Here is a 25305-nt window from a genome sequence, read left to right on the forward strand (position 1 = left end):
AGTAGTGTAAGGTGCTTAAAAAAGTTATTAGGAAGGCAAAGAGTAAGTGGTATGCAAATAGAATAGGTAATTCACAGGATAAAATTAAAACCATATGGTCAGTTGTGAAGGAAGTGTCTGGTCAGCAGCACAAGGTCAACAACATAAACTCAGTTCATATTAAAAATATTTCTGTTACTGATAAATCAGATATATGTACAGTATTTAACAATCATTTTCTGAGCATCACTGGTGAATTACATTAAAATGAATTAGTTTCTACAGGGAATCATATAACTCTCTTGGCAAATGCCTTTTCAAGATTCAGTTAATAATTATATCACTGAAGACTAAGGACTCTCATGGATATGATGGACTGCCTAGCAGAATATTAAAGTACTGTGCTGCACACGTTAGCCCTGTACTTAGCCATTTATTTAATTTTTCCTTGAGGCATGGTCAGTTTCCTGAACGATTAAAGCACTCAGTAGCAAAAAAAGGAGAAAGAGATAATGTAGACATTGTTAGACCTATTTCTATGCCATCAGTGTTTTGCTAAAGTTATTGAAAAGAGTGTGTATGTAAGGATAATTGATCATTTTATATCGCATAATTTGCTATCAAATGTACAGTTCAGCTTTAGAAGTCATTTAACAAGTTAAAATGCTATATTCTCGTTTCTCTGCAAGGTACTGGATGGGTTAAACAAAAGGTTTCGAATGCTTGGCGTATTTTTTTGATTTAACTAAGGCGTCTGATTGTGTTGACCACAAAATATTGCTCCAGAAGTTGGACCATTACGGAATAAGGGAAGTAGCTCATAATTGGTTCACCTCTTACTTTAACAACAGAAAGCAACAGGTTATTATTCACAATGTTGAGAATTGCTGTGACATGGGGTCTGTTTGGGTACGATCAAATGAGGGGTGCCCCAGGGATCAGTGTTGGGGCCACTCTTGTTCCTTATTTATATAAATTTTATATAAATGATATGCCCTCTAGTATTACAGGTAACTCTAAAATATTTCTGTTTGCTGATGACACTAGCTTGGTAGTGAAGGACATTGTGTGCCACATTGGCTCTGTTTCAAATAGTGCAATTTGTGACAGAAGTTCATGGGTTGCAGAAAATTAACTAACACTAAATCACAGTAAGACTCAGTTTTTACAGTTTCTAACACACAATTCAACAAAACCCAACTTTTTAATTTCACAGAATGAGCACATGATTAGTGAAACTGAACATTTCAAATTTCTAGGTGTTCAAATAGGTAGTAATCTGTTGTGGAAATCCCATGTTCAGGATCTTGTTTAAAGACTTAATGCTGCCATTTTTACTATCTGAACAGTATCTGAAGTGATTGTTCAACACAAAAATTAGTCTACTTTGCTTATTTTCATTCGCTTATGTCGTTATTGTATTTTATTTTGGGGTAACTCTCCCCATTCTAAAAGGCTCAGAAACAGGTGGTTCGGGCAATAAGTGGTATAAGTTCTTGAACCTCTTGTCGGCCACTGTTCACTAGTCTGGGTACTTTGACACTAACCTCTCAATATACATATTCTTTACTGTCATTTCTTGATAACAATATCAGCTTATTCCCAAGAATAAGCAACATCAGTTAATAGTCAGCAGAAATCCAACTCTTGTGCAGAAAGGTGTACAGTATACTTCTGCATCTATTTTCAATAAGATACCACAAGAATTCAAAAATCTTTGCAGTAATCCACGCACTTTCAAATCGAAACTGAAAAACTTATGGCTTGACTGTTTTTTTGGGTTCATAAGCATTTTATGTTTATCTGTTATTACTTTTATGTTGTAATTTCATGTACTGCATGTTCCATGAACTTTGAGATTTACTCCTCAAATTTAGTCCTACGAAACCTGACAAAAAAAAAAAAACATGCATGCATGATGCCTTTTCCAATGGCGATTTCATCTTTTAGCAGTATAACTGTCAATGTCCCAGAGCCCAAATTTACCTCGTGTAAAGCATGTAGAACCCACCTGGATTGCTATTGGGTACCTTCACTGCATATGTAAATCAGTGGCTATTTATGTGAATTACATGACCTGTGCATAGACATCTAACGCAACATACCTCCACAAAGCAGTCAACAGAGTGTTGGATCCCAGATATGCAGAATCAGTGATGTATTTTATTCCAAAGATGGACAAACAAGGTATTATGCAGGAGGTCATAGTGTTTTGGCACATCAGTGTAAGTATACTGGGGTTTGTAATCCTCAGAAGCCTTATTAGCTGGACCACAGACAGCAAAAACATTTCTTTACCAACTGTTTCATCAATTTTTTAACAACTCTAATAGACAAATTTGTAGCTCATGTCTCACCAATTAGAAAACGTCATATGGAGCAGACCATTCCCTCAATATGTTGTGTCGTCTTCCTAAGGAAATCATCTACAAAGCTATCTCTACATATTACCCTGAACAACAACAACATGGAAATGATATAGTGCTACTCACCATGTACAAGAGGTCTTGACATGCAGACACACATAGAGGGAGGGAGGGAGGGAGGGAGGGAGGGAGGGAGGGAGGGAGGGAGGGGAGGGAGAGAGAACTCCCCTTTCCTCTTTCTAAGCATGCCTTCCAACACTGCACTTCGCAGCCTTATCCTGTCCCCATCATGTCCTTGCACACTCCCACAGGCAGCACAACAACCTCTCTCACCAGTATCCTGCAATCTCTTCCCCTCTCCACCCAATGCCTCTTCCTTACCCCTACACCACACACCCTGGCAGATTGCTGCTCATTTCATATGCAGTCGCAGTTGGGGCTCCAGTGCCTGGAGATGGTAGCCATGTGGAATTTCAAGAACAAAGAAAGGAACCAACCAAAAGAAGGAAGAAACGAGAAATGAAAAACCAAAAAGACCACAAATATAGGTCGTGGAACCGTCCGTCTCCGGACGCAGGCACTAACTACCCCCTTGAGGGGGATGGGCTCCTTTTAGTCGCCTCTTACGACAGGCAGGAATACCTCGGGCCTATTCTAACCCCCGGACCCGCAGGGGGGTGTAAATGTAGTGGTCGCGCGGTTCCAGACTGAAGCGCCTAGAACCGCTCGGCCACACCGGCCGCCCACTGGATCTGAGAGGTTCCGTAAGTATAACCTCCTTTTAAATGTGTGTCTTCCTGCCACCATTTGGTGAGTAGATTATTATCTATCAGATTACAGTATACTGTCAAAAACTTAATATTTTTAATTGTTATCTTTCAAACAAGTTATTTTTAACCAATTCTTCTTGTAATGTAAGTTTTTAACTGTTTAACTGATTGTCAATTGTATTCAAATCTAATTTTAACTGTCTTTTTTTTTTCTACTCTCAACTATGCAGTACGAACTTGCAATCACTTGTCAAGTTATGTCATACCATCATTTAATTCAGCAAATCTGTCTGTATTATGTTGGTTAGAAGCTAAAAATGCAATTGACAAGTTCTCTATTTTTTAGTTTGACTACCTACCTCTTTATTTCAATACTGTCTGTTTTGGTATTTAACTCTTTACTTTGATCTGATATCTGTAAGCATAATTCTTTGTTTAAATCCACTACCACTTCTTTAATTTGATCTGATTCATTACTGGTAGTGTATAATCTTATTGAAGCTATTAGCTTTTAACAAAGAAAGTTAATTTTCTTTCTTCTTGTTGTTATTTCACGCAAAGTTTCACAAACGCACTCTCTGGTAGTTCAATTTGACCTTTTTCACTTTTACAATCATCTTCCTCTGTTCATGGTCAGCGTCAGTATTGTCTGCTACCGTAGCAGTGATGTTGGCTGCATCAATCTGCTACTGCACACCGAAAAACTGTGTTCCCTCTGGTGACAGCAGTTGGTAGCTGGGGTCCTGGCACACGCAGTAATGCATCAGCTGGTGACAACCATGGTGTTTATCGACCTCATAAGTTTTACAAAAATTATATGGGAATGGATGCGAGATTTTCTCAGCACCCACTGCTGTTTTAAATATATCGGCTCCAATCATTCTTCTTTTGGCTAATATGACTGGAGGCTATTACTTATGAAACATCACTGGTCTTGACTCCTTGTTTCTTTTTTTGACAACTTTTTTCCCTTAGGCCTTTCATGGTCACCAGATATAATGGTTCTCTTGCTAGAGATTTTCTTTCAAACAGTGGACTCAGTTTGAGAAAAGGCAATTAACTTGAAAAAGGAAAATTAATTACAATTCTTTTCCTTGTCACTACGATGTATTCTGCAGCCCAGTTATCTTTGCTGATATGTAACACATTTTTACCATTTATATTACATTTTTTGCTCAACTGAGCTAATGTAAAAGACTTATTACTTCTGTGATAAGTTTTCCAGTCACTCTCAAAAAACAGTCCAGAGTACTTAACTACATTTAAAAAAAAGAACAAGGCATCATGAAGCTTGTCCCCTGAACATTTCTGGTCTGTAGGGCAGGTGCCACAGCACCCAGTCTATACTATGTGGCAGATGAACCCCAGTTAGCTGTGACGTTCATATATAAAAACCAACCAGAATCGAATTCTTTTGAAAAAAATTAAAAACATTAAATAATTAATAATCCATTAAATGCACAGTGAAATTAGGCATTACTCGTGATTGCACCAAAATCAGGATTACTAACAGAAATGTCAACACTTTTGTGTCATTACAAGTTCAAACTGTCCTTGCTTCTGTAAAAGCTTTTCTAATGACTGACTCGGATTTAAATCTGTTTTGCTGTGACGATTCTTTTGTGAGCATAGTATGCACACCTTCAGTCTCACAACCAAAATAATGTGACTTACATGTTCATTTGAAATTCCTAAATTCTAGATGAAAAAGTGATGTCAGCATTTGTTTCAAGCAATACTCAAGGTTCAATTTCTACATCAGTGAGCAATCAACCAGTGACTGTGGTGGGCTGATTGCAGTAACAACTTCACACAACCTGTTACATGTGTTTCATATTGTTTTTGTTGAGCATTGTTGAGGCTTTCTACTAACTCAGAAATTGTGTCAGTCAACTCTCACAATCAATATCTACAAAAATTACTTTCAGAAAACACACACTTTTTCCCACATAATTTAAATCCAATAATTTGGAATATTTGGTGCTGTTTTTTCATACTGGAACACTGATGTATAATTACAAAAGAATAAAAACAAATTAAGTAAGAAATATGAAAAAAGGTAGAGTGGAAAAACGTGTGTGTTCTGGATGTGTAATGTAACTTTCTTACAGAATAGTTTACTCTAGACGTTTTGTGTCGCATCAAACACTATTAGAGTAACTGCTATAATAATTTTAAGATGCTGCTCAACTCCATCATTAGAACATAAAATCTCTTCAATTACAAAAAAAGGCCCATTTCCAGAAGTTTTTATTTATTTAGATGCAGCCCGTTATGATGAAATGCAAAACTGTGCCCGTTCATACAGCATACTGCAAACATTCAAGGTACAGACAGTAAAAAAAAAAAAAAAAGAAGTGGTTGCTGCAGTCTTTCTATTTGATCGAAGCTCATGAAATATTTCCAAACAAATGTAATCCAACGGAAGATATCACAATGTAGTCTCTTTAACATTATTGCTGCTGTTGTGGTTGTTGTTAAAAATAAGGAACACAACAGTCTCTCTCTCTCTCTCTCTCTCTCTCTCTCTCTCTCTCTCTCTCTCTCTCTCTCTCTCTTTTTTTTTGTCACTGATGATCAGCTTTTCAATTTTGGACCACTCCTCTCTATCATCTTAACAACAATCACCTTCAAATGTTTATTGTTGTCATGTGCAAATATTAAGCTCAAGTAATAGACATATAGACATTTGTCTGTGTATTTTATAAGACCCTGTAGATAGATCTCAATGGCTGGTGAAAGCCAACATAAAATTTCATAAAATATAGTCAATTTTTTCAAAAAGATAATTCATCTGACAAGAAGACTTCGCGGCAATTGGATTTTTGTATTTTTTAATATTTATGGTATGTGAAATTCAGATCTTAAATATCCATCGTGAAAGCAGTTAAATGCAACTCTCAAAAACTCCTGAGAAAATCAACTTTGAAGTACTCTGAATGTGTTTAACAACCTAAAGTAACGTACAGATTTTGACAGGCAGGTAGATTGCTCACCCGCGACATGGGCAGCCTTGGTTAGATTCCTGTCCGATACAAATGTTTAAACAATGGTGCATGTTTTATGAGCACTTCCGTGAAGCATAAAATATACATATAATGTAATAGATAAAAATCTACTCGCCAAGTGGCAGCAGGAGAATAGTCTTATTTATGCAAGCTTTCAGAGCCAATGGGTTTTACAAACTCTACATCTTTTCCTACCCCTTTCCAGTCTTTTTCCTTCACCCTTCTTCCTTCCTCTTCAACCCTTCTGACGGAAGAAAGAGCCATTGGCTCCAAAATCTTGCACCTGTAAAACCTTTATATCCGTGTTTTCCTGCCACAGCATGTGTATAGGTTTTTTAATCTATCCAATTATATTATATTGTAAAAAACTGATTATTTTCATTGTTATAGAATACACACAAGTGGAAAAAAATCTGTAGTGCTACAGTCTGGTAATTACTGGACCTAGTCTCATTTCGGCTACTATTTATCGAATTCTTACATCATTTAAATATAATATTCATCAAATATATGCTGATTAATACATATCTACTTGCCATTTTTATGAAAAAGGAATGTCTTCTTATTTCTAATTATATATCAATTACAAAAATCCAGCTTTCATTGCTAGTACAAATTCTTAATTACCAATCTTTTATAAAAAATTTGTTAAGGAAGGTTGCTTAAATTTAAAAAAATTACAAAATAAACATTTTTTTTTCATTTTGATGTATTTTACACTTCACAGACATGTTCATAGAACTTTAATATTTGTTAAAAATTTGTCCCACCCTGGAATCAAACATAGGGCATCCACGTGGTAAGCGAGCATTCTACCGAAGAGCCACACAGCCGGTTGAAAAACGGATTTTACTTTAGCGTGTTAAACAAGCTTGAAAAGAATTTTTGGGAGCTGCGTCTAACTGCTTAATCTGATTGCTGTGTGATCTCCTTGTGAGAAAAATATCAAATTATGGGACAGAACTGCTGGCCAGTAATTACACAGAGGAGGCATATTTCAGTGCTGTCAACAGATACATATAGATGATCAGCTTTTCAATTTTGGACCACTCCTCTCTATCATCTTAACAACAATCACCTTCAAATGTTTATTGTTGTCATGTGCAAATATTAAGCTCAAGTAATAGACATATAGACATTTGTCTGTGTATTTTATAAGACCCTGTAGATAGATCTCAATGGCTGGTGAAAGCCAACATAAAATTTCATAAAATATAGTCAATTTTTTCAAAAAGATAATTCATCTGACAAGAAGACTTCGCGGCAATTGGATTTTTGTATTTTTTAATATTTATGGTATGTGAAATTCAGATCTTAAATATCCATCGTGAAAGCAGTTAAATGCAACTCTCAAAAACTCCTGAGAAAATCAACTTTGAAGTACTCTGAATGTGTTTAACAACCTAAAGTAACGTACAGATTTTGACAGGCAGGTAGATTGCTCACCCGCGACATGGGCAGCCTTGGTTAGATTCCTGTCCGATACAAATGTTTAAACAATGGTGCATGTTTTATGAGCACTTCCGTGAAGCATAAAATATACATATAATGTAATAGATAAAAATCTACTCGCCAAGTGGCAGCAGGAGAATAGTCTTATTTATGCAAGCTTTCAGAGCCAATGGGTTTTACAAACTCTACATCTTTTCCTACCCCTTTCCAGTCTTTTTCCTTCACCCTTCTTCCTTCCTCTTCAACCCTTCTGACGGAAGAAAGAGCCATTGGCTCCAAAATCTTGCACCTGTAAAACCTTTATATCCGTGTTTTCCTGCCACAGCATGTGTATAGGTTTTTTAATCTATCCAATTATATTATATTGTAAAAAACTGATTATTTTCATTGTTATAGAATACACACAAGTGGAAAAAAATCTGTAGTGCTACAGTCTGGTAATTACTGGACCTAGTCTCATTTCGGCTACTATTTATCGAATTCTTACATCATTTAAATATAATATTCATCAAATATATGCTGATTAATACATATCTACTTGCCATTTTTATGAAAAAGGAATGTCTTCTTATTTCTAATTATATATCAATTACAAAAATCCAGCTTTCATTGCTAGTACAAATTCTTAATTACCAATCTTTTATAAAAAATTTGTTAAGGAAGGTTGCTTAAATTTAAAAAAATTACAAAATAAACATTTTTTTTTTCATTTTGATGTATTTTACACTTCACAGACATGTTCATAGAACTTTAATATTTGTTAAAAATTTGTCCCACCCTGGAATCAAACATAGGGCATCCACGTGGTAAGCGAGCATTCTACCGAAGAGCCACACAGCCGGTTGAAAAACGGATTTTACTTTAGCGTGTTAAACAAGCTTGAAAAGAATTTTTGGGAGCTGCGTCTAACTGCTTAATCTGATTGCTGTGTGATCTCCTTGTGAGAAAAATATCAAATTATGGGACAGAACTGCTGGCCAGTAATTACACAGAGGAGGCATATTTCAGTGCTGTCAACAGATACATATAGAAGTACATACACTATTCTAGTTTTCAGAATTAATAGTTCCACCATTATGGATGAGAAAGGGATGGACTGGGGAAGGTAAAAAAAGGAATTATTAGTACATACTTTTACAAGTGTTTATTGGCAGTACTAAAATTTCGCCTCGTGAACTGGCCAAAAATCTGCCTCACGATTTTAGAAAATTTAGCTGCATCTACAATGGTTTATACTGTCAAAGCATTTTAACTACTGCTGCTAAAAACTGAAGCTTATTTCTAATAAGGGGAGTTTCATTTTAGCCACTAAGGTTTTTTTTTTTTTTATCTATATTCTCATCTTCAGGTAGAAATTCCATGATGCTCATGTAATTGATGCACAAGACATGCTGGTTCAAGCTGCAGATGCTGCAGAATGTGGCTCATACGCGAGTACACAGGCAAAATAGTAACAAAGAAACCACCCCGTCCTCACAACAGAAGTTAATGAAGTGGACTGAGAATATGGAAAGTATTGAGAATATAATTTTTGTTCACAAGTACATTCTGAATATTGAAAACTAATAATGTTTCTCTAACTTAATTTGAAAAAGCAGCTTACCATTGTACACAATGTCATTTCTAATATTTTTTGCTAATATCACATATAATTGATCACAATAAATCACAGTGATATAACAGTTGTGACTGTGATGAAGTGTCTAGCAATTCACAACAGAAACACATACATAAAACAGCATTTGATGTAGAATGAAGTTACTGATTTTGTGGCCCACAAATTCTGTAAATCATGTTATCTGGTTGAACTGCGGCTTCCTTTGTAGTCTCTGAATTTCTTCGGCTGCCTTGTAGATACTGACTGCTAATATATTCTGAATCTCTTGCACCATTATCACATTGTTTGCAAATTTAGATAAAAAAAATATCTTTCCTATTTCCAGTGATGATTTTTCAGAAATTGGAAGGTCGTACCTGGAAGCGCAATATGCCAACACCATCTATGCTAAAATTATAGGTCTATGGCTACATGTTCGCCCAGATATGTCCCAGCCACCATGGTCACATTTCTTTTAGTGACCACCAAATAGTAATGGGAAGGACAATATTAGATTTATAGACTGCTCATGCTAACTGACCTAAGTTCCAACAACAGTTGCTTCCAAGGATGTTGTGGAGCACCTTGGAAATAAAAATGACACTATTTATTTATTCATACACTTCTTACCAAACACAGAGAATTTTTAGAATCTGTGAAAGAATAATAAACAAATTTTTCATTTAAATTTTAAAGTTTGAGAAAGATCTGTGTTCATGAACAACAACAATTATGGAAAGGAAAGATTGCTACTCACCATAAAGATGACACGTTGAGCTGCATACAGTCACAACGAAAAGACTTAACAGCTTTCAGCCAAAGCCTTCTTGAGAAAGGAAAATGCACTTGCATTCACACAAGCAAGCACAATGTCTCTGACACATTCTGGTTGGAGGTCATCTGTGCCTAAGGTGTGCTTGTTTGTGTAAATGTGCAAGTGTTTTCCTTTCTAAAAAAGGCTCTGGCTGTAAGGTTGATATATGTAACAATCTTTTGATTGTTCCTGTCTGCAACTCAACATGTCATCTTTATGGTGAGTAGCAATATATCCTTTTCATAACTGTTGATATTCCAACCTGGACTTTCCTACGTTCATGAACAGTTGGTTAAAGGCAGCCTACCTTTTATTCATGAACGAAGGCACTGAAAATCATGTTGTGGACCTTCCAAGTTTTCTGCACTCACTTGATCTCGACAGAGCAATGGATAAATCACTGATCTCATATTCTGGAGATCAGGTTGAAGTATGTATTTGTCCATAATAAATAAATAAATGTCGTGTGACTAGGGCCTCCCGTCAGGCACACCGTTCAATGGGTGCAAGTCTTTCGATTTGATGCCACTTCGGCAACTTGCATGTCGATGGGGATGAAATGATGATGATTGGGACAACACAACAACCAGTCCCTGTGCGGAGAAAATCTCCAACCCAGCCGGGAATCGACATTCTGTTGCACTGACCACTCAACTACCGGGGGAGAGGAGGGGGAGGGGGGGGGGGCGCGGACTGTCCATAATGATTTTACATTCCTTAAAGTAAGGGACTCAAGATGTATACCAGTATAATAAATAAATCAAAGTAACAGTTGATTTCTTCTGTTATCCATGTCTACCAATTAACAACGAAAATTCTACGGATCTCATCTGTGGGATGATCATTCCTCATTTTGCAATAAAAACTACTTTTTTGGGTGAATGTTAACATTTTCTTGCATAATGAAAGAATCGTGGTCCTTCCGTTGTGATACACAGCCATGGAATATGACCAATAATGAGTTTTTGTGCCTCAGTATTTTGACGAGATACTACTATAATTGTGTAAGTTCCGTATTTCCATATCCAAAAAGTCAGTCTTCTATAATTTTGAATATGGGAATACAAAACTGATATGATTTTTACAGTATCTCAATAAAACACATCATCACAAAAGCTTCCTAGCCTTGGCCAAAACAGATAAATGAAGCTGTGCAGATTACTTGTGTTCAGATATAAGAAATAAGTTAATAACACTACATATACTGGTAATAGCAATATAAATAAAAATATAAGCACCCTGTTTATCATTTCATTTGCAGAACTGTCAATCCAAACCCAAGATTTGGGTTTTTAAGTGATTTAAAGAGTCCAATGATGAAGGTTACTACAATACAGGAACTGTCCCATTTCACATCTGCCAGATTGTACATTGTACTAGATTCACAAGGTAGCATCTGAATGCTCAACATCTGTCAGCTAGCTGCTTTACCACTAACACTGTCTGATAATAAGTACTTATGACACCATCTTTTGTAGCCATAAAGATTTTTCTTCCTGGCTATAGTTTCCACATTTCTTACTTATGTGCTTGCAGAATTTGAAATAAATACTATTTAAATAATGCAGGAGGAGTATGAGCCTTTAACATCAAAACACAATAAAATCTACCATAATTCAGTGCTCTTTGTTTGCTTAGAAAGTCAGACAATTAAAAATAAATTTAAACAATGTATGAAAGTTTAAGTGAGGTCCTTACCAAAGTGATTTGGATTTATCACCTCCATCAGCTTTCCCACAATGTATTCCCACAACTTAGGAAGCTTGGAAGGGAGATCTTTGCCAAAATAGGATGCTATGGATGTCAAAGCATATGATGCACCACGTCGCTGTATTTTATTTTGTTTTTGAGTCTGTTGAAGAAATGAATCACAGTTACTGAATATTCTGTTGATGAACTTACATTTACAAATGTTATCTGAAACCTTATACAGTTAATATGTACACACATCAACAATTACTTTGATAATGCATGACTGTCAACTTGGAGTTTTCACCATCTTGGTCAGTTTTGTTAAAGGTGTCACTCGTGCCCCAGACATGAGTCCTTGTCCCCTTAATAGCAGTCCTCTCAGCTCCTCCCCCCCCCCCCCCCCCCCTCAAAAATACTTTAGATGAAAATTATTTACTGAGTATGCAAAAAGGCATGCAGCATTAAGATAAACCTGTCATCAACACAAATATTGGTTTGAACATTGCAGCACTTTGTTAGTCACCATCTGATTGGAGGAGGCATGTGTCTCCCTCTGACCTTTGGACAGACTTGCCCAGCCAGTTTAACATAGAATCTGAAACGCATTGCAACCTACCATTTTTCACATGTACAAGTCATTGCCAAAGGTGAAATATAATGGTAAGAAGATTTTTTGGTTTGTGGGATTTGTAATCCGACATTTAGCCACTGAGCCTGATACATTTTCCTACTAAATTTTGCTTAGTTTTCTGGATCATTCAGTCACTCATAGTCTGCAAACTCTCTGGCAAACTGTTTCTTCATTGGAATGTGGCTGCAGTTTATCTCCCAGAATTGTTTCAGCTACTCCATAATTTTTAATCTTATGAGAAACCACATGCAGAAAACATTTAACTACAATAATATTATGTTAATGATGGAAGCTGAAGAAACTATAACAATTTTAACAACAATATTAATAATAATAAAAAATTTTGAGGCATACATAACTTTTATTTATTTACTTAATATTGACGTTGAATGGCCTTTACTGGACCAGTTAAGGCAATTTCATAAAATGGATTTTTCAGTTTTCTGTTGGCCTCAGTATTATTTGTGGTGTCTCCGCCAGACACGACACTTGCTAGGCGGTAGCCTTTAAATCAGCCGCGGTCCGATAGTATACGTCGGACCCACGTGTCACCGCTATCAGTGATTGCAGACCGAGCGCCACCATACGGCAGGTCTAGAGAGACTTCCTAGCACTCACCCCAGTTGTACAACCGACTTTGCTAGCGATGGTTCACTGACAAAATACGCTCTCAATTGCCGAGATGATTGTTAGCCTAACCTTCAGCTACGTCATTTGCTACGACCTAGCAAGGTGCCAGTACCAGTTACTATTGATACTGTAATCATGTACTGGCAAGAGTGACACTCATCATTAATGGATTAAAGTTAAGTATTCCACCTGCTACGTCCGTTTTTCTAAAGTCTTAATTTCCTTGTCCTGTTCCAGACCTCATGTCAGCCTGCGTGAGGTAAAACGCGTGCCTTTCGGCTTCCTCTAGTACCCGGTGTTGGCTCTCCTGCCAACCCACAACATTGGCGACGAGGCAACACCGCGTTCGTAACTACACTGCCCTGATTTACTTGTGTAATGGCTTCGCCACCATCTCCAGATGTACTGTCCGAATTTTATCACTTACAGAATCAGCAGACGCAGGCTTTACTGGATGCCCTTGGACAGCTCGTCCAGGGTCAACGTGCAATGCAAAACGATGCGGCAGCCGCCGCTCCACTGCTAACGCAGCCACAACACGCAGTTGCACCAACTTTTCGTCCTTTTGATGCTGCCCTGGAAAGCTGGACGGAGTGGTCATGCCAATTTGGATTCCATCTCACCGCCTACAGAATTCAAGGTAACGAGCGGCAGCCTTTTTTATTGTCCTCCGTAGGGGCACACATGTACCGTGTGATAGTCAAATTATTTCCCCGACGCGACGTAGCAACTCTGTCCTATGACAAAATTTTGTCTGCATTAGATGCATATTTCAAAGAATCAGTCAACGTAGTTGCCAAACGGTATACCTTCTTTCGTACAAAACGTACGGCAGGTCAGTCTAATCGGGAGTGAGTTGCAACCTTGCAAGGCCTTACAAGGGATTGTACTATGGTACGTGATGCAATTGCACAGAATGTTTCTGATGTTCATATAAGGAAACAGATTTTGAAACTAGTAAATCCCTCCCTTCAACAAGTGATGGACATATTGGATCGGTAGGACACACTTGACTTTGCTCAGGAATCATTTGAAACTTCGCCACCCGTGTGTCAGGTTAACCGGCCTGCCGGGTGAGCTGCACGGAACAGTAAACAGTCCTTGCGCCCGACCGCGCCGCTGCCGCCAGGCTCTCAGCCATGTGTACCGCGCCGGCAAGCAAATGCAGTGCTAAAATCATGCCCGCGGTGTGCTACTAGACATTCGCGTGAGAATTGCCCGTCACGCCAAGCTATTTGCTTTTACTGTAATAAAAAAGGACATGTTCAAAGTGTTTGCCAGAAAAAGCTCAGATCAGAAACTCAACATCATTCCAAGCCCTTTGCTTCGCGCCAGAAATGGAATCGAACCAAGGATACTCAGGCTCGTGAAACTTCGCCCATGGAAATTCATATAGTCAATTCCGTTCCGCTCAGTGCCACTCTCTCCAACGGTGACTGTGTTCGTCCCACAAATAGTGTGCGTCGACATCGCAGGAACTCCCGTCAAGTCACAGATGTTGAAGTTGAAAGTGTCGCATTCTCGGGAGAACGCGTTATTGCTCTTTCTGTCCTCGTATCGCTCTCAGCCCCGAGATGGTCGCTCGCCGGCTGAGTTGCTCCACGGTCGCCCTCATCGAACCTTGATGTCTTTGCTACATCCGCCGCATCAGGTTCCTGTGCAGTGGCAGACACCTGCTTTTGCTCCAGGCGATGTTGTCTACTACCGCAACTATCGAGGTTCACGGCGTTCGCTCAAAGGGTGCATTCTTCGCTGCCTCGGCCGCGCTATGTATCTGGTTTTGGGGGCCTCTGGTGAGGTGCGTCGGCATCTCAATCAGCTGCGCCTCTGTCGTCGCACGGGATCTGCCGCTCCCCGTCTGCTTTCAGCGATGGTGCCGTCCGGTCAGCGCCCTGGGGACCCATCTACTGGCTCGCCTCAGCCCCAGGTGTTACCGATGCTGCCTTCCATTTTGCCCCATGGCGACGCCCGCAGTTGACGCGTCGCTGCAACCACCGGGCGCCTCCCTGGGTCAGGCACCGCTGATCGCTTCCTGTGACCAGTTGTCCTCAGACATGGAACTCTTGTCCGCTCCGGAGCATATGTCGTCTTCGCCCGTCGGGTGCCCCGGTCCGATGGAAGTCGACCCTTCGGCCCCTCCTGTCTCTCTGCGGGCGCATACACCGCATGTTGGCGTGCACCCTGGAGCAGGATTTCAGGCGTTTCCTAGCTCCCCGCGGTCCGAATGGCATGGGGCGGGTGGCACAGCCTCGCCTGTTGTTAGGCTCCCCACCTCGTCGCATATGTCAACATGGGGTCCTCCCCACGGCGGGCGGAAGCCTTATGCCACAACCGTGCGCCGATTTGCGGGGGAGGAATGTGGTGTCACCGCCAGACACCACACTTGCTAGGTGGTAGCCTTTAAATCGGCCGCGGTCCGATAGTATACGTCGGACCCGCGTGTCACCACTATCAGTGATTGCAGACCGAGCGCCGCCACACGGCAGGTCTAGAGAGACTTCCTAGCACTCGCCCCAGTTGTACAACAGACTTTGCTAGCGATGGTTCACTGACAAAATATGCTCTCATTTGCCGAGACGATAGTTAGCCTAGCCTTCAGCTACGTCACTTGCTACGACCTAGCAAGGTGCCAGTACCAGTTACTATTGATACTGTAATCATGTACCGTCAAGAGCGACACTCATCATTAATGGATTAAAGTTAAGTATTCCACCAGCTATGTCCGTTTTTCTAAAGTTTAATTTCCTTGTCCTGTTCCAGACCTCACGCCAGCCTGCGTGAGCTAAAACGCGTGCCTTTCGGCTTCCTCTAGTACCCGGTGTTGGCTCTCCTGCCAACCCACAACACTATTTCTCTCTCTCAGATCTCAACTTTCTTTCTCTGTCTGAAATCACACTTCTCATTATCTGTTGCTGACCTTAGTTTGCTGACTGGTTTGTTCATCTCAGAGTTTTATTTTATTTTTTTTTATTTTGACTGTCTTGTTTTTTAAATCTTCTACTGTAATTTGTAGTTACCTGATAACATAACTTCCTTGATTTCTGTGACCCATCTAACATAGTTTTTACTTTTCCATGACATCTATCATTCTCCTAATGATTACATTTTCTGTTATTCTTATTAGACGTCTAAGGAAAGTAAAGAATTTGTTCCTAACAATCCTCATTACTGGTTCCATTTTCTTGCACATAGGAAGCTAATCACTAGTATCTGTTTGCTTGCTATTTTTGACTATACACATTCTGATTAGTGTTCTTTCTATCTGTTTATGCAGTGTACATTGTTTTGGTAATAGTTTCACTTTCATGTTATTCGTGATTCTGTAACTGTTTTATAATATTTTAATTTTGTGGCAATTGAGAGGCCTTTACTGCTGTGGGCTACTTGCTGATATACTGGGCCTTGGTACATTGTTTCTTTTATTATGCAACATTGGCTTTTCATTGAGAATATAGTCTATGATTACTCCAATTTTTTTAATTTAGACTGTGATATCAATTTCATGTTATGATTTGTTTTTAAAAGTGGTGGGTCATTAACATAATTTGTTTTCTTGAAGGATATTTCCATCTCGTATTTCCCAATTTAACTCATTGTCAAGTTCCTGAATGTCATTGGACAACAGAGCTAGCTCCTCAGTGAATCCCAAGCAGTTAAAATTTATTTTGTCTTTGGATCTTACAATTTTGACCTTTTTTTGGGGGTGGGGGTGGTGCGTGGTTACTGTGGTACCTTCCTTTCATTAGATATTCCTATCTTTCTCTCAGCACATATTCCAACCCACAGTTGAACAGCACTGATTAAATGCCATCTTCCTGTCTTAAGCCATGTTTCTCCTCTGAATTCAATTTTTACACTGTGTTGGCTAAAGTTAAGTTCAACAAATTTCAGTAATTTTGAATGAGTCCTACATCTATCAAGATTTTCAATACTGAAGGTCTGCTGACACAATTTTATGCCCTCTTATACTCCAACTCTACTATTTTATAAGTTTTATCATCATCTCCAGTTATTCCTCATTTCACGCACACAATTTGGATCAACCACAAATTAAGGTGGCTAGAATAAGGTTCTTGTTACCAGAATGCAGTTAAATCTGATGATGATGAAACTGAAGAGGCTACACAATGTGTTCAGCCACAACTGTAATTATGATTATGACCATCATTACCACCAAGATGAACTAACCACATTCACATAAATTGATCTGGTAGCAGAGAAACAAATGTGAGATACATTATGAGCCACAAACAAGAATTTTTATGAAAAAAATTATTGACTGCTCAAAGAGAATTTTGCACCATTATCCATGTCAGTTCTCTTTTGACCATAAGAAATTGTGTAAAGGAGGTGCAAGTAAACCTGCAACATTAAATCAACAGAGTGCACTTTGTCTCCAGCTGTTGACATGTCAATGTAGCTCGTGTACACTGTACAGCCTGCCAACATATCTCGAAGGGTCATTTGAAGCTTAGACCAGGTATGGCAAGGAAGGATATTAGAACAGGAAGTTGTCTGTCAAAGTAATATACACAAATAGCAACACCAAATGAACATTCAACCACTATCATAAGACTCAAAACATTCTAGATCTGATCAGCTGACGACTACAAATAAATTATGGCTTATACATAACTCAAAAACTAAGTGCTGCCTTTTTGCAGGAAACTGAGGGAGCTGGGTCAATACAGATGGTATGCAACTGTATCCACACAATCAATGTGTGTTACAGGCACCCATTGCAAACAACAGTACAACCCCCAACCCCCCTCCCCACCTTGATCGATGGCATCCGGATCTCTTTACTAGGTTCAGCACTTTTCTGAATTCTGGCAAACATTGCAGGGCAGTCTGGAGGAGGCCAAGTACCAATGCATGCCTTGAGCATGCAGTTTCCGGATTTTTCAGGGAGTTGGGTCATTCTCGTTTTTGGCTTGTATCATTTACAGACTTCAGACACTTCTTACACTATTGAGGGTAATGTGAGGGTTGTGCAGTATAGGAACAGAATCCTCCAAACCACTGTCTAGCCCCACAATCACCATTTTAGCAATTGGATTCGTCTCTGAAGACAAAAATGCTTCAGCACACCTCATCCATTCATGAACTTCTTTCTTCAGGAGACAAGAATCAAACGAATGGAACTGCCTGCACTACACGCATTTCCTCGAAGAAAAAGGCCCAATAGTAGTAGATGTGGTAAATCCAACCCATACCGTGACTTTCTCGTCATGCAATGGAGTTTCCACGACAGTTCTAGGATTTTCGGTAGCCCAAATTCTGCAGTTGTGGGCATTGACAGACCCTCGGAGCGTCAAATGAGCTTTGGTTGAGTAACGTGTTGTGGACCAACAATCATCATCTTCTGCCACCTTTTGAAACGCCCACACCGCAAATGCCCTCCGCTTCACTAAATCACCAGGTAACAGTTGATGATGCCGATGGATTTTGTACGGATAGCATCGGAGGGTACGCCTCAGTGCCAACCAAACAGTAGTGTATCGAATGCTGATGCGACGTGCGACTGCATGAGTGCTGACTTCCCTGTGCATAGACGAACCCGCTACAGTCTCCATTTCTTCCTGAACTGTCTCAGCAGCATTAGGCCTTGTGCTCTGTCAGCCACTATGGGGTCTATCGTCTCAACAACCCACCACAGCTGCATTTGTCAACAGACCTTTACCCGTTAGACTCCCCTTCCTATGGTGAGAGGATTGTAACGCTGAACTAGCACATTCACCATTCTGATAATACAGCTTCACTAAAAGTGCCTTTTCAGGTAACGTCAACATGCTGCAACTGCTGGCGCATCTGATTCTCTCTCTCATTACAGCTCCTTTTATACACGATTGTCATGCGCAGTCGCTGACGTTTTGCTGTCCAGCGCCATCTGTTGGACATTTTGTTTTTGTTCTAATAAAACCCACATGTCATTTCAAGCATGTGTGTCAATTTTTACCTCTCTATCTACATTATTCCATGGTTTATTAAGTTTTCAAATTTAAACTGTGCCTCAGAACATTCCTGAAGCGAAGTCTTGATCCTGCAGCATTTCTTCATTTTCAAGCGTCGTCTTGGCATTCCTTGTAGCACTTCTTGCTTCTTTGGTAACTTGAAGAGCAAATCTTTCAGCTTCATGCATCTGTTGTATGTCACATGCAAGCAATTTATCTTCCATATTAGAGCCACATTTTATGTCTAAATTTCTCAGGACTTCCAACCTTCCTATTACACCATCATTGAAACATATCACTGCATCTATTACACCAACTTTTAATGTATTTAGTCCTACAAAAACATTCTTGGGTAATCTTTCCCATATGCAATGGCTGAAACTTTCATTTGTATTCTAAGTCCTCCCATGAAGATATTTACTAAGCAAAACAGGATCACTCAGGTCTCTAAAAATTGGTTTTATTTCATTCATAGCAGGCTCAGGAAGAGAATGCTTATGATGGTACATTTGACCACTTTCTTTTGCTTTTTGGTAACCACACCAAGAATCTGCTCCTTTAGGGCAAAGTTTGTGAACAGGATGGTCATCTGTGGACAACTTAAGAAAGTAGGTGGCCCATACAGCTTTTCTCATTGCTGTGACATCATTCAGAGGTGCAGTTTGTCTAATGACCAATCCATAATAACTCTGACGCAGGTCTATTTCAGTTTCTGACAATCTGCCTCAGCCAGACAGAGAGTTTCCATCAGATAGCAACTATCCTTTCATTTCTCTCATAGCTTTCTCAATCTAGCACCTATCCTCTTTTGCACATGTCCACAACACTCCAGTTTTGTTATCAAGGTATCACCATAAACATTGAACTTATTAATTTTATTGAAAGCTTTCGAGTCCGCATCGCCTAGGTACTCCATATATCTAATGTCATAAATGGGCACCGACCTCTGAAATATGTTAAAGAGCTCCATTACACTCCATACTTCCATTGTAACAATCATAATTCTTAGAATACTGATGTTCGATATGTCCTTCAGCGTTACCATGGCAGGTGTGGCAGTACTTAAGACAAGGACTCGACATCAACAACTTTTCCATTCTCCAGAGAAGTAGCACTTACAACATCATTCAAGGAAAGATGTCTTCGATGTTCCCATGTCCCATCAAGTGCAACAGCAACGTCCCTGTTTCCTCAACTAGATGGTTTGGACATAATCATCAAGGCACCTAAAAGTATTTTTATGTACTTGCTGAACCTACTGGGAGAAGGAGGAAGGTCCATCAAACCACAAAACGTTTGAGCAGCCATTTTTCCTTTTCCTATTGTACGCACTACATATACTAACTTCAAATTCACATCATATGAATTATGTACAATGTTCAAAGTCATTTTCGGGGTAAATTTATTGCAGGATCTACACAGAACAACTAATTTTGGCGTTAAGCCCTTCCTGCTACTTTGTTGTTCAGTTATTTCCAGGCAGCCTACATCATCATATTGTTTACATTTCTCCACTTCCTGTACTGAAGAAGATAAGATTCCCACATCAACAAGAACAAATCCACTACAAACAGCGTCATTGTTAACACAAAAATTTGAATCATCAGGAGGCATACCATGTGGGAGTTTCTTCCCTGAAGAACTGATAACATAGGTTACTTTACACAGCATGGCTTGCTTTGTTTGTGAACTGGTTATCACGGAATTTCCTTTTATTGAATTTCTTGATGCGTGGCATAGTTTGTACTTATTGCACATTAAAGGATATGTACTTCCACAAATATATGTAGCACTTGGACAACAAACATCCAGTAACACATGAACAAGCTGCTTCAGTGAAACAAAAGTAAATACTAGCAAAGACAATCATTTACAGACACTAGAAACGTGCATGGTTATCAACAGATACAATGTATCATATATATAATCACTGGAAACAGAAAGTTCACAGTTCTTTTCGAAATTATACTGGTTTCTGTAACAGAAATAAAGGGCGTGTGGCGACATACATGACCGTAACTTTAAAATTTGCTATATATAGGTCATTTTTCATTTGAAACCCTACAATGTATCTATCAATGTAATCATGAAAGACTTTAGAATTTAATAAAGTCATAAAAAACTTAGATTTTTCCACGATTTATAGGTACCCTGTATCCTTAAGAGACTTGAGCACCAATGTCTCAACAACCTTGTGGACAGTTAGCCATGTAGGATCCAAATATATTACTAAGAACACAGTACAGCAACACAGTATTGAATGTTGACTGTCAACAGATTTATATTTCACAGATGGGCACTTCCAAACAAACTGGCTCTGTTTTAATTACAGTATGTCCCTCTATAGTAAAGTTCTTTCTTCTTCTTTTTTTTTTTCATATAACTTATTATTTTCTTTTCTTATTCCCTTAAGCCCATACATGTTAATGAAGTGAAAAAAAAATTCTGACTAGTTTACTTATGTGAAAAATTCATTATCTAATACAGCCTGGTGGCAGTTTTTTGAAGAATGACAATCAAAATATATACAAAACATTATCGATGTGGTCTTAAATGAAAAGTGACAGAAAACTTATTAATTAGCTTGTTGTTACTGAAGACGAATTAAGGATTACAACATTCACATCAATAAAGATAATAATTCGAGACGTACTCGGCACCACATTAGTTTCTAGGTGTAATAATACTGGTGTAAGAACTGTGTTGCGCTCTCTTAATAAAAAGTTAAAGAAAGTTCTGATAATAATGTAACACATACAGCATCCTCAGTTGCGAAGAGTTCTTCTAGGGGAATATCTGTTACGGGTGGTCTACCAGGACCACGGTTGCCAACAGAGTTTGATCTCCGAAATGCTGCTCTTTCAGCTGACTGTAAAGAAAAAGAATATAAACAATCTGAAAACCAGAGAGACGTGTCCAACATTACCAAAATATGTATTTCATTTTCTTTGTTCCTCAAAGACAAGATCATAGATACCCTTTGCTGATTCAGAAGTGTGAGGATGCCAACATAATTATTAGCAAAGCTAGTAGGTGTGCCAGTGCGAGAACCTTCCCCCAAGCTCTCAGTACCACTGTCATTACTTGTCCCTTCAGTAGCCTGAAAATGAAAAAGACAGCAGTTAGTTCAGTGTCTCAAGTTCTGCATCACATCACTTGGTCAGAAACACTAAAGTGGAACTTCAATTTTATGTTTTATGCAATTCTAGAACATAAATATGTAGTCTCTGTGAAAAGCCGATTACATTAATGCTAAAAATTACCTGATTTTACATTTCTTCCTAGTAATATTTACCTTGATTCTACATTCTTACCCAACGTCTCACTTGGCTTTGTCCTGTTTTCTTCGTATCGCCATTTGATGTGACTCAACGAGTTATAAGTAGCATAAAAGATACATGGGGCAGAGTTAAGGGAATATTTTAGGCCACAGCAGGGAGGGGAGACTTAAAAGAGGAAATGCTGACATTATTCATGATCGGCATTGCCAACAAAAGCTGCAATGTTTAGCATCACCACAAAATAATGATACAACTACTGCTACATTGTGTCAGCAATGTAAAAGCATGGCTCTTGGTGCGAAGTGTTTTGGACCACGCCAATATGTGATGAAGAGGCCCAACTGCCACATTTTCTTGTGCAGCTTATAGCTCAGCCTTGTCTTTTTGCATGTATTTCTGATGTACTTTTTATATGTATTTCTGATGTGCTGTATTCAGCAACAATATCAACCTTTTAAATTCAAACCCCGAGTCTTGAAGAATATGTTCGGTCAGAATCAAGGAAACATTGGCCATTTCCAGGTAGGGAGCTCTTATTGGCTGACAACTTGTAACATCACTCAACAGCCAGCGTAGCCACCACGCCACACTAACACACGTAAAATGAGCTTGCCTGCTGGATTTGTGGAGAGGGGGAGTGGTCCTTCAATGATGGGAGTGCAGTTAAGAGTCAAAGCATTTTGTTAAGTGCTCAAATATACTTTTCATGGAGAGCACGTGCTATGGCAGAGATGTCACATGGAAATAGAACAAGGGTATGTGATAGCACATTTTAAAGACTTTCGTGTTCAAATCTGACACAATACAGTTGCAACAACTATATATACAACTCACATACGGTATATACTTTGCACCACACACTGTAGATTGTCAAGATTGGTAGCAGCGATAGAATGCATGAAGCGAAACTGTAGCGCCTGGGCTTTCTTTTAAATTTGCATTTTACATAGTGCACAGAAATTCATTGAGCCAATTTCTAATAGTGTAACATCAATTGACGAAATAAATTCATTTTTTTATGTGTCTATTTCTCTCTCACACTTTGACAGGGTAGAGAATACGAAGTGTGGTGAGCATATGAAGTGCAGCTCATAAGAGAAATGTTAAACAATAACAAAATGGTGACAAAGTATGTCATCAAGCAGATGTCCACGTTTATGCTTATGGTTTAACCACTTAGCTGCTGTGATAAAATATTTTCTTTGCTACTTTATTTCAGTCACTTACAACGCATCTAATAAAAAATACTGTGTATCCTAAGTTATTTTGCTAAACTAAGGCACTTTAGCTTGTAGCTGCTGAAAATTTGTTTGTTCAGGTCGATTTCTTTTCACCGAAGTACGCTCCATCGCATAGCATTTATAGTAATTTTCTTATTTAAACAGAACCCATCAAATGTGTAAACTTTCATTCTTTGACAAATAGTACCCAACATTTATACTGTTAAGCTTTGGAAAGTTTGAATCATGAACTTAAAATTGGCTAACCATTAAATCTCAATAGGATCTGCAGAAACGTAAAACCACCACTCACTTTAAAGCTAAATTTATTTTGCAAGTACAATTTTTAACCCAACAGACAGAAATGTTCACAATTAAAGCATTACATTTTTGACACACCTACTTTTCTTATTTTTTTCCGATAATGATGTGGTACGTGGTATCTGTTAATGAGGGGGCCGCATGACTATAATGAACCTCTGATGGACTACATACAATCCTCTTCTATTTGAGTCTTGTGTTTTTCCAACAGAAAACTACTATGTGTGATACTTTCATTAATTTTTTTCTCAGTAGAAAAAAAATTTTAAAAATCCAAAATTAATAAAAAAAAGGCTACCCTGATGCAAACAAACCACAGATAGTGAACAATAGAATAAGAATTATTGCATGTTCATTGTGGTAGCTACATCTGTTCCATGTGTTTGTGAGTTGTGCAAGTGAAAAATCATCAGACATAAACAGTAATTTCAACAAAAAACACCAAGTGTCTTCACTAGAAGAAAAGATGGAGATATAAAAACAAGTTGACTCTAGTATAGTGACTCTTGCACAGTTCACAGCATTTCTTGGAATTTCAGTGACATCTTTAAATACTATTGTGAAGAAACGTGAAGACAGGAACTTCTACTGTCGCAGATCTTCTTCTAAGAAGAACAGATCGATGAAGTCATTGCCACTTAATTGGAATCAATTCTTGAAACGTGGTTCAAGCAAGCATGCACAGCAAATGTTGCCATAGATGGAACTCTCTTGAAAGAAAAGGCCCTATATATTGCTGCCCAGTTGGGAATTGACCATTTCTGAGCATCCAATGGATGGATAGACTGATGTAAAAACTGCAACAATCTAGTTTACAAAACATTATGCACTGAAAGTGCTACTGTTATCGAAAAAAATGTTTTGTGACTGGAAAAGTGAGTTGAGATGGGACTGACTGGAGGCTATGAAGTGAAAGATGTTTTCAACGCAGACTTAACAGAACTGTTCTATAATCTGCAGTCAAATAAAACTTTGCCATATGATGAAAACATCTGTCATGGTGGCACTATGTCGAAACAGAGTTTCAAGATTTTAAACATGGCTGCAGCAGCAACTGTTAAAATTCTTCACAATAAAGGATGGCAGCCAAAAACAGTTGCAGGATAGAATTTTTTTATTAAAATTCTTGACCAAGGTTTCGGTACATATAAATATACCTTCATCAGAAGTAAACTTCTAAAATTACATCATGCACTGGAGAATAATGAAACAATTATGCCAAAAGGCGTCGTCAGTAATTAAAATATCATCTCCATTTGTACAACATGTGTAATGGGCACAGGATCAAAGCGAACAGTTTAACAATGTTACTTCGCCTATGAACTGTTGAGACACGTGTCTCAACAGTTCATAGGCGAAGTAACATTGTTAAACTGTTCGCTTTGATCCTGTGCCCATTACACATGTTGTACAAATGGAGATGATATTTTAATTACTGACGACGCCTTTTGGCATAATTGTTTCATTATTCTCCAGTGCATGATGTAATTTTAGAAGTTTACTTCTGATGAAGGTATATTTATATGTACCGAAACCTTGGTCAAGAATTTTAATAAAAAAATTCTATCCTGCAACTGTTTTTGGCTGCCA

The 25305-nt window shown here is 38.5% G+C and overlaps 1 protein-coding gene across 1 annotated transcript in view; it reads right to left on the reverse strand.

The window, feature by feature from the left end:
• The window catches only part of LOC124591202 (TATA-binding protein-associated factor 172), a 294467-nt gene that overhangs the window by 153359 nt on the left and 115803 nt on the right, over positions 1-25305 (reverse strand). The window contains exons 19-21 of the mRNA XM_047131715.1: positions 21871-21993; positions 21652-21762; positions 11685-11838 (exon numbers count right to left, since the gene is read on the reverse strand). Coding sequence (XP_046987671.1) covers positions 11685-11838; positions 21652-21762; positions 21871-21993 — 388 coding nt within the window. The remainder of the gene's footprint in view (positions 1-11684; positions 11839-21651; positions 21763-21870; positions 21994-25305) is intronic.

The sequence above is a fragment of the Schistocerca americana genome, chromosome 2 (genome assembly GCF_021461395.2).
Source record: "Schistocerca americana isolate TAMUIC-IGC-003095 chromosome 2, iqSchAmer2.1, whole genome shotgun sequence".
In the NCBI taxonomy this organism is placed as follows: domain Eukaryota; kingdom Metazoa; phylum Arthropoda; class Insecta; order Orthoptera; family Acrididae; genus Schistocerca; species Schistocerca americana.